Genomic DNA, 13,998 nt, shown 5'->3' with positions numbered 1-13,998 from the left:
AATGATTCGACATGCCCAAGCAGCAGTTTTATCCATATATTTGTGAGTCACTGTGGGCAGAGGTCCCAATCAAGTTCAGCAGCCCCACATTCTTTCACCTGCATGCCCCTTACTTCATTACTTCATGATAAAGTTGCACGTTGTGGTTGTGCTTGTTGTGTTAAACTAGATCTTGTGCCAAGCATATATGCGTATTTTGTGGATAAAGTAATTAAATTTCCGTATCTTTTTATCATCGAATACGCCTTTCCCACAATGAAAACGCAGCGCTGAATGATTTTGCTCGCTGTGCGTCTACTAACCATTGGCGTTCTCTGGGGGCACTTCTCGGGCAGAACAGCGTGAACCTGGTGGTGACAAGTTGCGTGGGAACAAGATCACGGGAAATGCGGTGGCTGCCAGACAGGCACCCAGCACCATGTATCCCATCCACCAGGCGCCCACCCAGCGGGGATCAGTCCGTTCAAGCGACGTGTCCACTGCGAGGCAGTACACAAGACCCACAGATCAGAAAGAGCCACGTGTATCAGTAACAGTACATTTACTTATTCTATAAGAACGATAGAGATATTGGCAACCGACGGGTTTTAATGTCAGGGAGAGATCAAGAGAACGGCAAGGGGGGTGGGGGCCCAGGCATCGGGTTAATCGACCATAACTTAAGGCAAGGATTGGAGGGCTTTTCCTATTGCTTGGTGATGCACAATTAAGGCACACATATCTACCGCCTCCCTCTTCTCCACATGCGCACATAGAAGTAGTTCATGCGTGTTAGGCAACTCCCATCCCTTAAGAAAGGCGCATCCCTTCCCCTTAAAAGGAGATGTTGAATCCTCTCACTGTGAGTGAAATTAAGATTTGCTTTTCCTTTCATTCTCGTGGAAAAGTTATGCCTGTAGCACAGTCTAACCGGGGACGAGAGGCTGCTTTCATGTGATTCACCAACAATGTTTCGGTACAGTATCTCCTAATAGCTGGATTACTTGAACATTTACACATAATGTACGCATAGCATTATTGTGCTATTGCACGGCATTTTCACTCGGCATCTACATGTCAGTGACCTGAGAATCTGACAGCATGCAAAAAACACGTTCACTGACCGACTTTTTCCACTCCCTAAGAATTAAGCCCTAGAATAATGCATCGCCTTCGTCTGGACTGTGTATACTGCGAGGATGTACTGTTATGAATTTTCTCTGTCGCGATGGTAGCGGTGGCAAAGAGCGGCGAGCCGTCGAGCGGACTTCGCTGAAGCCTTAGCCCGAAGGCGAAACAGGGAGGCAATCCGTTTTGAAAACAGCAACAAAAGTAGCGTTTACTGTAGCAGGTTGTCGTTTGTACAGAGCCGGCCAGCACGACAACGTCGGCTGGGGCCAAATCTCCTAACATGGGGCCGGCTCGGCCTTAAATAGCCTCTTTGGTCCATTCTCTCAGACCAGTTCTCGGGCTCGGAGGGGGAGACGTAGCCATACCCGGAACTGCAAAGTGGTTCAGCGGAGGAAGGGACGTTATCCCCGGAACTGCACGGTTCTTCTGCACGGAAGACGGCGCTGGGAGAGGGGGGGGGGAGAGAGAGACAGTTCTTCGAAACAGGACTCGATCTTGTGAGACGTGCTCCCGAACGAGGAACATGTCTGTGGCACAACAGCACCCCCGCCGCCAGACAATGCATCCGGAGTTTTGAGCCGTCAGCGCGGCTCGGAAGGAGGGATGCTGGTTGACCATCGGTAGCCGTTCCGCTCTCTCCGCCCGTTGAGACTTCCATAGGCCTGCAGAGGTTCACTGGAACGACGGAGTCGAACACAAAGGCGAACCACTCCGGCCAAAGCAAGCACCCTCCAAATGCTGATCAAATCGCCAGACCAGCAGGAACCAAATGTTTCCTCGAGATTACGTTGGGCTAACAATTAGCATCACGAGCAACGAATCTCGGGAGGAATACACAGTGCTGACACTCCTTTAGCTAAGTGTCAGTGCATGACACCGCTAAACCAAACAGAATTTTTTTGTTTTCAAGCGATTCTCAATTGTAATTTAGGCAGAATCTGGATGATCGAAGCTTCTGAGGATTGTTCAATTTAGCACCGAAGCTACAATTTAGTACACCGAGCAATCCTGAACCACGCACATTGGCGTCGCCTGCAAGCATCATATTGTCAACTTAACAAAGTTTGCCCTCCTACAAGCTCTCTTTTCAATGCGCGCAGCCAATATGATCAAAACAAGATAAAACACGCTTGAAAAGTAAGACAATAAGAGTAAAATTTATGAAATAAGAATGAAATAAGAACGAAAGAATGAAACTTGCGTGCGTTATACAAAACAAAATTAACAGTTAACCTACACTGACGTGCATAATAACACTTAATGCTAACCACAGAAGGTATCTTAGACAGGGGCTTTTACTGTGCCTTCTCTCTTAAAAATAAAGCACACCAGCTGTTACCTTTGAAATATTATGAAAACAAAATAATGAAACAAACATAGCAATGTCAGTTTTTTTTCGATGAGAAGGAAAGTAAAACTTACAAAAATTCAAACGCATTACTTCCTGATCGGCAAGCAACACAACTAGAAAAACAATTTCCAAAGCTAATTACATTGTCCATTCATAGTAATGGCAAGACGGGGCCCCTCTCAGACGAACTCTGGGGAGTCGCGCATTCCATAGCTTTCGAGGGATCCGGTTTCGACAAAGGCACAACGAACAAAGCTGTTTGCCGAACTCGGTAGCAGCAACTTTTGACGTACAACTGCTTAACTCGAACAAGAGGGCATCTGCACTGCATCGTTTAGCCCGCCCGTTCGACCAGTGACCCATTCGCCACGGTAAGGAACAACCACTTGTATTACAGCTCAAGCGCTTGCAACGTTTCCCCCCATGCTTGCATCTACGTGGCAGTGAAAAGGATGAGACCAAGCGAAGATTTCGGCGTCGGCTTTTTCTTGAAGTTCCTTTCTTCGTGACGCACTTTGCATTTAATCTAGATCTCAGCAGCGACCTCAATTTCAACTGTTTCTTACTGAGCTTTGTCCCAACCCCAGCCCTGATATTGAGTATGGCCTCTAGAGAGCCATGGCGTTTAGCTGCTTTGACAGGCTTGGCGTTATTCGACTTTGCCTTATGTTTTCGCCGGCGATTCTGCCTAATGAAACTGATCGCCGTGCTCAAAGCACTGGTATTTATACTCGCAAGTACACTGCCTTCACTTTGTGGAGTCAAAACTCCAGACTGGTTAGCTAGCTTTTCCTCGGGCCCGTTGCTAGCTGTCTCTGCTTGCGACAGAACAGGATTCCTGATGCCTTTAAGGTTAACCACCTCGCCTGAAGGTGTCTCTTTAGTTCGTGAGGGTTCTTTCTCCCTTTCCAGGATAACCCATGTTCCCAGGCCTCCGTAGTCTGCCTCCTGTTCTATTTGACGCGATTCATCATGATCATGTGCGCTGCGAAGGGGCTCCGTCTCCCGCACTTTACGGTGCACCTCCACGTCCTTAGCTATGCGATGGGCCTCGGCTCCTAACTCCTCGCGATGCACCTCACCGTCTGGCTCTCTCCGACGCACTCCGGTGTCTTGCACCTTGTGACGGGCCTCAGCGTCAGATGCCTCGCGATTTTCCTCTTCCTGAAGCGCTGAGCGACGGGCCCCCATCGCTTTACTGCGCGGATCGTCCTCTCGCCCTTTTCGGTCGGCGTCTACCTTTAGCGCCTTACCACGTGCTTCAGCGCTGTTACTATCGCTCTGACTTCCAGCAGAACTTGATATGAAAAAATATTTTATCAAAGCATATCTAGCCTGACTAAAATCTCCTGCTTCCTCGGAGGGTAAACAATTTAATACATGCGCGATCTTGCGCGGCAACAACGTGGCGAGCTTCTCCACTAAAAGGTCACGGCTAACACCCACATTACTGCAAACATCTTCAAAATCATCAAGAAAATGCGCGATGTTTTCGCCTGTCTGAAAGTTGTGGAGCTGGTGTTTCGCTCGCTCCCACTTAAGTGCTTGAATTTTCAGATCAAGCTCTGTCATTTTGAGAGCATGCTTTCTCCTTTTGCGACTTTCCTCGGCCTTCCATTTTTCGTGCCTTTGAGCTTCGAGCTCTTCGCGGCTTTGCTCGGCCTTCTGCTTTTGCTCACAAATGAGCTCCCAAAACTCGTCAGCCTCATCGGCAGTCACATTTTCTGCCCGCATCACCTCGAGAATTGCTTCTTTTGTTTTAGCGGACCCGGCGGAAATCCCCATGGCTCCACGAATTTCAAAGAGGTCTTGCACCCGGTACTGCTCCATCGCGATCTCGTCCCTCATGATGCTCTGCTACTGATATTCACCGTACTCTAAAACTAATCTCATGGTCTAGAGCACGTGAATAATAAATCACAACCAACAAAACACAAAACGCTCTCCTAACATCTGCCTGTGCTAGAGAGGTCTGGCGAAATGAACAGTAAACGTTGGGCACTCACCCAATCAAAGTAGCCGACGATGGTCCAACTCGTGGCTGCCGTTGAACAGTATCAGGCCTTCAGGAATCCGGACCAACTTGTCAATGTTGAGATCCGGGGTTGCTTGTCCCAGCTTGCCGAACGATGAGAACAGGGTAGCGAATCGCAGCGTAGCCAGACGCTGATATCAGGTCGGTCGTGCTCGAGCTTCCAGGGGTCCGATCCGGCGTGCCAAATGTAGGGTAGCGTATCACAGCGTAGCCAAACTCTATCACGGCGGTCGTCCTCGTGCTCAGAGATCCGATCAGACTTGCCAAACGTAGGATATCGTATCCCGTAGCTGCCAACCACTGTTATGAATTTTCTCTGTCGCGATGGTAGCGGTGGAAAAGAGCGGCGAGCCGTCGAGCGGACTTCGCTGAAGCCTTAGCCCGAAGGCGAAACAGGAAGGCAATCCGTTTTGAAAACAGCAACAAAAGTTGCGTTTACTGTAGCAGGTTGTCGTTTGTACAGAGCCGGCCAGCACGACAACGTCGGCTGGGGCCAAATCTCCTAACATGGGGCCGGCTCGGCCTTAAATAGCGTCTTTGGTCCATTCTCTCAGACCAGTTCTCGGGCTCGGAGGGGGAGACGTAGCCATACCCGGAACTGCAAAGTGGTTCGGCGGAGGAAGGGACGTTATCCCCGGAACTGCACGGTTCTTCTGCACGGAAGGCGGCGCTGGGAGGGGTGGGGGGGAGACAGTTCGTCGAAACAGGGCTCGATCTTGTGAGACGTGCTCCCGAACGAGGAACATGTCTGTGGCACAACAGTACCGAGTAAAACAGACACGGGTGCTATTTTTTGTTTTTTTTTTCGGTCTTTCTTCGGTTCATTCTCGTCAAAGCGTGCTGTTTTTGCTTCGGTATGAACAACCAACTAGCTAGAAATGTCTTATTCCTTCGTCTGGAATCTACGGGCCTCTGACAGCTACCCCGGCATTTCTGTTATGGTTCACAAAGGTGCTTGGACGTAATGCAACTCCCTAAATCACAAGTAAATCACGGTGGCTGCAGTCGCATTATGAGCGCAACAGCTTCAACACTGGAACTATGTTTAAAATCTCTGATCATTCTCAGCTCTTCATCCGCAAAAAAGAAAAACAAATATTTCTTATATCCTGGAATGTCCGTAACAACATATGCTGTGTAGCTGCAGACACATCGTGACCGTGAGCTGCAGGCATTCACATTGGGAATCTGTCCAAGCACCTGGCCATATTAGAACAATGACGCAAAAACATCTGACAGCTGATCTGCAGTGGCTAGGTTATGTCATACACGCGTGTTTCGTTACCCCTTGTGACAATGTATCCATCCAAAAAGTTCAGCAGCTCGGAGTCAGGCGATCGCAAGACACTATAGCCACAATAACGTCAGTCGATAGATGGTAGTTTCCACCTCTCGTAACATGAGCCGTCATTCAGTAAGAGCAGAGAGAATGCGTTTGACCGCCACTCTGTGTTTCTGTACCTGAAGCACCATGTGACATTGTATAGTATTCTTTTCGGTGTGCATCTTGTACTCATCCATAGACACTACATCAGAGGGGCACCTTACACTTAGCAGAAACAGGAAGTGGAGTAAGAATAAAAGAGGGGCCTTTCCTTTACTCGGTGTAAAAAGACTGGTTAGCTGAGAAACAGGTTATCAAAGACCAAAGACCCTCAGTTCCTCTCACCCCTGAATCAGCGTTGACTTTTTGTTGTCAGGAATTTAATTGCCCTTAGCAAACCAGAGGACGCCTTTACACAGCCGCGTTCGTAAATGGTCACCTCTTTTCTGTCTGCAGACAGGAAAGAAGCGACCTTTTATGCACTCGGTGCGTTGACACAATACTCTTCCAATCGAAATGCTCCAGCCACAATTGAGCCAGGGACCTCTTGCTTAGCAGTACCGAACGTCGAGGCCACCAAACAAACATAGCAGCTAGTGCCCGGCCTTTGTGCATCATAGGTCCAACTAGCTCAAAACCACACTCTGTTAATCTAGCACTAAGTAGTGTTATCTAAAATACTTGGCGATTGTAATGAACAATAGCCACGTACATCAACTCACATCGAGGATCCTCATAGTAGCGCAGGCACAGGGATCCCAGAGAGTAGCCAATCGTTGGTCCGGCCAGCCTTAGTATGGCAACAGCGGCTGCGAGGAGAAAAAAAAATCGAAACAAGCTTTTTTGCATAAAGCGGTGTCCTCGAACGACGATCGGATTTCATAAACACGCGTTTTTATATTGCTGACCCAGCAGAAATTCCAGATTTCACTAAGACAAGGCGTTCATGATTTATTACAAAATATGTGCCCGACATTGCACATGCCGTTTTGCATAACACAGTTTTATTTTGATAGTGACGCACATTCAGTTATTGTGCATACATATTTAACGCGAACTAAGTTCCCCGCCTGTAATGGTTAGCACATAGGTAAGTAGAAGTGACATATGTTTACTGGGCAAATTGCTGTGGCAAGCAATGGAAAGCTATAAAGGGGTGGAGCCTCTACACTTGCGTTACTACGCCAAAGAAAGAGGCGTAAATTTAAGGGCTCGCTTCCTCTGTTTGACATATAATATTAGTGAGAACTCACAAACAATGATACCGCCAAGAAAAGTATGGAGGACGTTATTATAGTGATTGTATTATAAATGTGAAAAAAGAAAAAGGGACTAAATGATAACTTACCGCCGGCAGGGACGGAGCCTACGAAATTCGTATAACTTGTCCTGTTGCAACTCCTGAGCTACGGCAGTGATCATCCGTCCGTCCGATTTATAGGGCATATATGTGGGCATATATGCATAAGTTATATATTATATTGTATACATATATTCCCTATGTTTTCAGAACAGTTGTAGTACTGTAGTTCTCGGGTCATACTGTGTCGAGCTTGAGACTCTAAGCATCAGATAAAACACAATATCTAGACACGGACTACCATGAATCTGTTGATTTGTTCATCTTTTTGTCTTCTCCATGATCATATTTTTTTGCCTTTTGTGGGCAAAAGAAAGTCGGCTTGTGCAAGAGGCCCTAATAACAAACCAAAACAAAATATTATGTAACTTACATTACAAATAGACTAGACGGTTGTTCTTTAATTGAATCTATAGAAGTTCCGAAGGAAGGGTCGCCGAAAGGGTGCACGTCATTGTATTTCTTCCAGGCATTCATACGCTCCTTGAACAAAATGTGGAGTGCAGTAAATGGAAAAGTCAATTTCGTGAAGTGACCCAAGACAGACGCAATACTCTTGCAAACGCACATCATTTATCCTTCTTTGTGATGACTGTTTTGCCTTCATCATGCCCGCAGCCAGCACGCAATGTTGGATCTGCGAGCCCACTGCATTTGCCGAGGCGTTATGCAGCAGAGTCCTTCAAACTTCATTGTACTTTACTCTACCCTGTTGCTTGTTCTGTACAAAATCAAATGATGGGAACGCAGCAAGAAAATTACATTTCCCAAGCAGACAAGTGCTGTATGCCTACTTTCTAACATAAATGGCTTCGTGCCTCTCCTAAAATCACAAATGGTAGTTCATGTACCAGTATACAGCGAGCTGAGATGCAGTATCACAACGCATGTCTTTTGTTAGAGTTCTGGTAAATACAAATTGGCAATTGACTAAGAAATCTGCACAAGAATTCGCTTGTTATATTAGGTAATGCTCCAATAACATTCTCATGAATTATGATAATGTGTGTTCCAAGATTTTCTTACTAGAGCTGTTATTGCACAATGCAGTTGGCGTTATGATTTCAAAAAGCAGTGTGTTAAAATTCGATTGCTTGAGACTGAAAAGACATCGTTTTATTGTGTTATATTATTATATGATAATTGAAGAAGCGAGTAGTGTATTTTTTTTAAAATTCATTATAGTAACGGAACTGCAAAAGAAAAATCACTTCAGGAAGTTAAAGTCTTACTTGTAAAATTCGACTTCTATAGTTTTTTCAGGGGTTTTAGGCATGCCTAGTAATTAAATATACACTGCTTGTTTGTTTATCTCAGTACTCATTAAATGTGTACAATCATTTATTAGAAGAAATAAGCTTTACGTTATCAAAGATTGAGTCCTTTCATAACCACGTAACATACAGTAACCGGCTCTGCCGGGCCTAGATGCCAAAATATTCGTACACTTAAACGATCCCGATTTGTTGTTTCGCTTCCAGATGTGAGTAAGAAAATTGTCATTATTATTATCACACTTTTATTAGCAAGCATAAAACTACGTAATGTTGTTGATATTAGATAAGTTATGTCATGAGTAATTCACCATCATTTCAGCTAAAATTAGCAAAATTAAACTTATCAAGAAGTAGCGCAGTTACTGAATTTTATCATTATTTTTATTCTAATCTGTAATATGCAACATATAAATAATTTTATGCAGCTCGCAATGTGTATTCGTCCATGAGGATAACACATAGCCAACACGAACATATATTCACTCACTGCAAGCTGCAAATTGAGATGGCGTGTGCCAAGTGGGATCTAAGAAGACGAGACCCACCTGTCTTAATCCACCTACTTTTTTGGTACATTAAATTGTATGACCTTTCTCTTTTTATCTTTCTCGCCGAGTTTTACATAGCCCACATGCACAGTTCGGCTGTGTAATACCGAGACCACGGAGCAAGGGACCCAAACACAGCATGTTCACATGAACGATTTCACCCAGGTGCGTGTAAAGAAGGTTCGATTGCGGCAAGACTACAATATATCTGGCGCTCAGATGTTTCAGAATAGTTGTAAACGAAAATAGAATGCTTGAATGGAAAACAAGATAAGCAGTTTTTTTAAAGCTCCTTCAAGAATAACTTACCTTATCAATGAGCCGGCCTATAGACCTGCTCATTGATAATAGGCCGTAGACCAGCATAGACCAGCATTTGCGGGCTCATAGGCCAACATACGGGCCTTCATCTCTGCCCTAAGCATTATCCGAGGAAAAAAAGGATAAACACCTACGTCAAGCTGTAAGACCGTGTTGTTTAAACGAGTACGAATGGAATCATAATTGACAGTTGTACGCCCCAAAACCACGATATCACAATGAGAGACACCTTAGTGGAAGGATATGGAATCTTTGACATGGACGTAAGTCTATAAACAGACGCGCCTCCTGGATTTCGCCTTTATCTAAATGAAGCTGCCGTGGCCGGGATTCTATCCTGCGACCTGTGGGTCAGCAGTCAGGCGCCATAACCACTAGACCACCATAGAAAGTGAAAGTGTGTGTGAACGAGCGAGCGAGAGAGTAAGGGCGTGCATGTTGCGCGTGCGTGCGTGCAACATGGCAGAAATGCCCGTCGCCCAGCAACATCCTGTCACTCGCTCAGTAACTTCGACACCTCGCCAAGAGCGCGCTTTTGGCAATAGACAAGGGAACTAACCCCACTGGAAAAGCATTGCGCCGCGTGGTTGCGGAAACGAGCCTGACGCAAATCGGGAGTTGCTGGCAACTCGTACATGCGTGCACAGCCGGACGCCGGCGGAAGGTAATTAGGTAAGCTGTTAAACAATGTGCCGTAAAACTGGCAGAAAGTAAAAGTCTTCCCTAAAAAAAGAAGCATCGTAATAATAATGAATTTACATTCTCCTCCTGAATTCACACTTTGCCTTCTGCTATAGTAACCAATATCACCGGTTTCAACGCGTAAGAACTGTTTATTTATTCCCTTTGTATGGAACAACGAAGGTATAAAATCTTCAAGGAGAGCTCGAAAAGCACTGCCGCAACGCCAGATTGCGGTCACTAGCGAAATTAATTAATAACAACATACTGTTCAATGAGCAGCTGGCGGTTCTGTTGCTACGTTCCTTCATAGAACAGTCCATTATAGCGTGTCTCATAGCCCCACTATAGCGTGTCTCATAATCGTGTTTTTGATTTGGCACGTAAAACCCTGCAGCACTTAATACTCAATACTGATCACATACGACAGATAGGTTTACGTTTCCTGTCAGTCGAATTTCTTTGAATGCGCGTGCATTCAAAGAAAGCGCAGGAAATTGACCCGGCCAAGCAAGCCTCAAGTCAGTATACCTTATCCTACATATTGTTCCAGTCAACCGCGCAACTGGATCAACAGTTTGCCTCCGGCGAACGGAAATAAAAAGCATTTCTCGCCAGTGAAGATATATGATTATTATTAAAGGTATCATTAAAGGTATTCGCGGTATTCCTCTGTTGACGTAAGCTGTCTTTCGGTTCACATGCTTATTTGTTTCGTTGGCCGTTTCACTCGTGGTCTGAAATGTTGTATGCGTCTTTCTGGTGTTCAATCACTCGATCCTGTACGTGTTTTTGCTCCTGTGTCCTACCTCAGTGTATTATTGCAAATGCTGTTGGGCTTGTTTTTTATGTTCGCGTCTTGAGTTCACATTCGGCAGCAGGTGTCGTTATCATTAGACATAAGTGCATTTGTTCTATTTTTCATTTTTTTTCGGTTGTCGACTGAAACGATGCAATCTGTAACATTGTAATGTGATGTACCCACTCCTGCCATGGCTCCCAAAAGGCAGCCGGCAGTATCTGATAAATCAATAAAAAAATAAAAATAGAAAAGCCTAACAAGCCCGCAAATGGGCCATTCGATTGTGCGAATTCAATAGTCCGTATTCATAATTACGAGTATACCTTAGTATATTTACCTCTGACTCTAATGTTGTATTGTGTGCAGTCAAACATAAAATTGGAGCACACATACCAATTAACTTTATCCCGATGGGCATAGTGCACATATAGGGCAGGTAGTTATTTCCCCATACATCGCTTCTGGTGCCAAACTTTTTTTCTTTCAAACCTTGAACGCCCGCCTTTTTTGACAGCTCCAGGTATTCATCTTATTTTTTTTTTCCAGCGCTTCATACAGCCTTTTGATATAATCACACTTTGCAACTTGCTATTTTCTTTCAGAAACATAGTTACTTTGTAAACACTTGCAGATGAAAATTGCTTGCATTATAATTTTCAATGTTAATTTTTTCAATGTTAATTTGAAATCTGAGAAGTATTCGTCCATTCCATTCGTTCGTGATACTATTCGATTCAACATAGAACATTATTACGGGCACAGTTGTAGTCGTTTGTTTGAAAAATGCGTACATCGGCTTAAGTATATATAGTGTAACATTTTCCCTTTATGTTACATTTTTTTTGTTTAATATGCGGCTGGAATCATGCCAGGTATTGGACCATGCGATCCAGTGCTAAGCAGCATAGTGTGATGGAATAGCCATAGACCTAGACGACGCCGTCACTTCACTGTTCACGCTCGGAAATATATGACATCGAACCACACAAGCATATTTTCTTTGGTTAGAAACTCTTGCAAGAGAAACCTTATGATGTTGCTTGGATCCCTGAAATATGATTCGCGTTAGGACTGGGCACTGTGTGCGCCCAGTGCAACGCCTTCTCACCGAAATGCAGGGGTGAGTTTTTCTTCTTCACGCTGTCGTCCACGTAGGTGCTGCCGGAGATGAAGAGCACGCTGTACGCGGATCCGTAGAAGCTGTTGGCCGCGAACAGCACGGCCGTCACGACGTAAGACTCCGGCATGCCGCGGCCTTCGCAACTCGGTTGCAGCGGCTGCATCGAGTCCGCCGTCGGGCAGGTGTCCAGGGTGTCTCCGGAAGCAGCCTGATCCACGACACCCAGGGCCAGCCCGGGTCCGTACAGGAAGAACGGCAGCGTGCTCATCGCGCAGCTGATCACGAGAGCCACGATGGCGCAGAAGATGAGCAGCGGCTTGGACACGGTGCGCGAGTAGTGTCCCACCAGGAAGCTCACAAAGAACGGGCTCGCGCTGTCGGCGAACAGGATCACTGTGATCGACCAGCTCGAGAGGCCGTACCGTCGCTGCAGCGTCGACATGATGGCGAAGAAATAGTAGAAGTGAGCGTTCTGCAGGATGCTCACGGCACTGTACAGCAGCGTGAACAGCTGCGGCCGCGCGAACATCTGAAGTGCCCGCGGCCTACAGCGGCCCACGCCGCACAGTCGGCTGTAGTCGTCGTCGGGATCGTCGGCACGAACGTCCGACGCTCTCTCGGCACACATGATAGTTCTGCTAGACGCGCGCGCGCTGCGCACTGTCCGCGAAAACACGTGCGACGACCGGGGCTGACACTCAGCTGTTGCTGCTGCGGTGATCCCGGCGGGCGACTTCACTTGAGACACCAGTCCCCGGCGAACACGCAGGATCACCGCGCACTCCACCGCATGCCGCTCGACGCCGCGCTAGAGACGACGTGCAGGCTCTCTCAGCTCGGAATTGGCTGGCTGCCCGCTCGCGTGTTCCGCTGCTGCGCTACTTTTACTTTTTTTTGCCTTCTGATGCGATAACGGGACACGAGCAGCGACTGCCGCGTCGAAGGCTGCACTCTCGTAGTGTTATCGAACTTCTTTAACGGTGACGTTGATCACGATTGCCGACCCGAGGCGTGTCAGCGGGCCTCGAAGTCGCCTGCTCGCACCGTCTCTCAGCGTGCGCGAACGCCCCTCCACTCTTTTGATCACGTGCCTGTCAGCGTCAAGGGATAGGTGAGGGCAGGGATAGGCAGTGTGCGCGGCTGCGGCGCAAAAAGCGGCTTCGCAACCAGCGCGCTAGTGTTTCGTTTGTTGCCTTTCTGTTGCTTTCGCGACGCCGATGCTTGTTTTCGCGATTCAGCGCCGACATCGGGCGGCGTTGCAGTCAGCGTGAGCGCTTGCTCGCGTCCCCGCGCGGTGGCGCAACCAGGCACGATGGTTGTGACGCCCCACGACGCCTTCGACGCCTTCGCCCCGATCCGTTCTGGCTGCCGCGAGGTCGAGGTTGTGGGATAGTGGGCGTCGCTAGTGTACGGCCGATAAATAATTGTCTTGGTTCACACGCGTAGAGAAAGGAAAGTTCATTCGTACGTCACTCACGAGTGGTCGTCAACTGTGTCTGCATGGCGATCAGGGAAGCGCTCTATAGGAAAGCTTCATTTTTTTTTTTTTTTTGCGTGGAGCAAGAAACATTCCCTGTGCCTGTGATTTGCACGCGACAGGTATTCGATCTCGTTTGACTCGCGCAATACATGGCGTCTTCCGGTCAACTGACGGTAATCTTCGCAGACCGGGAGGAATCAGAAAGTTTACGTTGGCTACAGTGTTGATGAGCTACACTTTATTTCATTATTCTTACGAGTATCTAAACGGAAGCTCATACACGAGCAGAAATACTAATAAGAAGTTTTTCAATAGCACGCCGTGAGACGAATTACATGAACGCACAGACTCTCTGCAGCCTTGTGACGCTCAACTTGGTAATTTAGCTGTTATATGTCAAAATAATGAAGTGGTATTTGCCATTTTATGAATGATAAACAAAAGCGAAAAAACTACTGCATTGATATAGCACAATTCTATTTTTCTACAATAATGCATCAGAATCATTCAGGCCGTTCATTTGCTAATTGAAGAGTTCGTGTACGTTTTTTACAAGCACGGTGACAATAAACACGCCCATGGCTATGCA

General features: G+C 46.6%; 1 protein-coding gene across 2 annotated transcripts in view; it reads right to left on the bottom strand.

The window, feature by feature from the left end:
- LOC142805427 (solute carrier organic anion transporter family member 74D-like) overlaps positions 1-13,045 on the bottom strand; it is a 29,390-nt gene extending 16,345 nt beyond the window's left edge. Inside the window, exons 1-3 of one of the 2 annotated variants that reach the window (XM_075891183.1) lie at positions 11,918-13,045; positions 6,543-6,629; positions 303-479 (exon numbers count right to left, since the gene is read on the bottom strand). In XM_075891183.1, coding sequence (XP_075747298.1) covers positions 303-479; positions 6,543-6,629; positions 11,918-12,557 — 904 coding nt within the window. In that variant the 5' untranslated portion in view covers positions 12,558-13,045. The remainder of the gene's footprint in view (positions 1-302; positions 480-6,542; positions 6,630-11,917) is intronic. The other variant, XM_075891182.1, reaches the window with a different exon arrangement.
- Positions 13,046-13,998: the final 953 nt, after the last annotated feature.

The sequence above is a fragment of the Rhipicephalus microplus genome, chromosome 1 (assembly GCF_043290135.1).
Source record: "Rhipicephalus microplus isolate Deutch F79 chromosome 1, USDA_Rmic, whole genome shotgun sequence".
NCBI lineage: Eukaryota > Metazoa > Arthropoda > Arachnida > Ixodida > Ixodidae > Rhipicephalus > Rhipicephalus microplus.
This window is presented reverse-complemented; position numbering and strand designations above follow the sequence as displayed.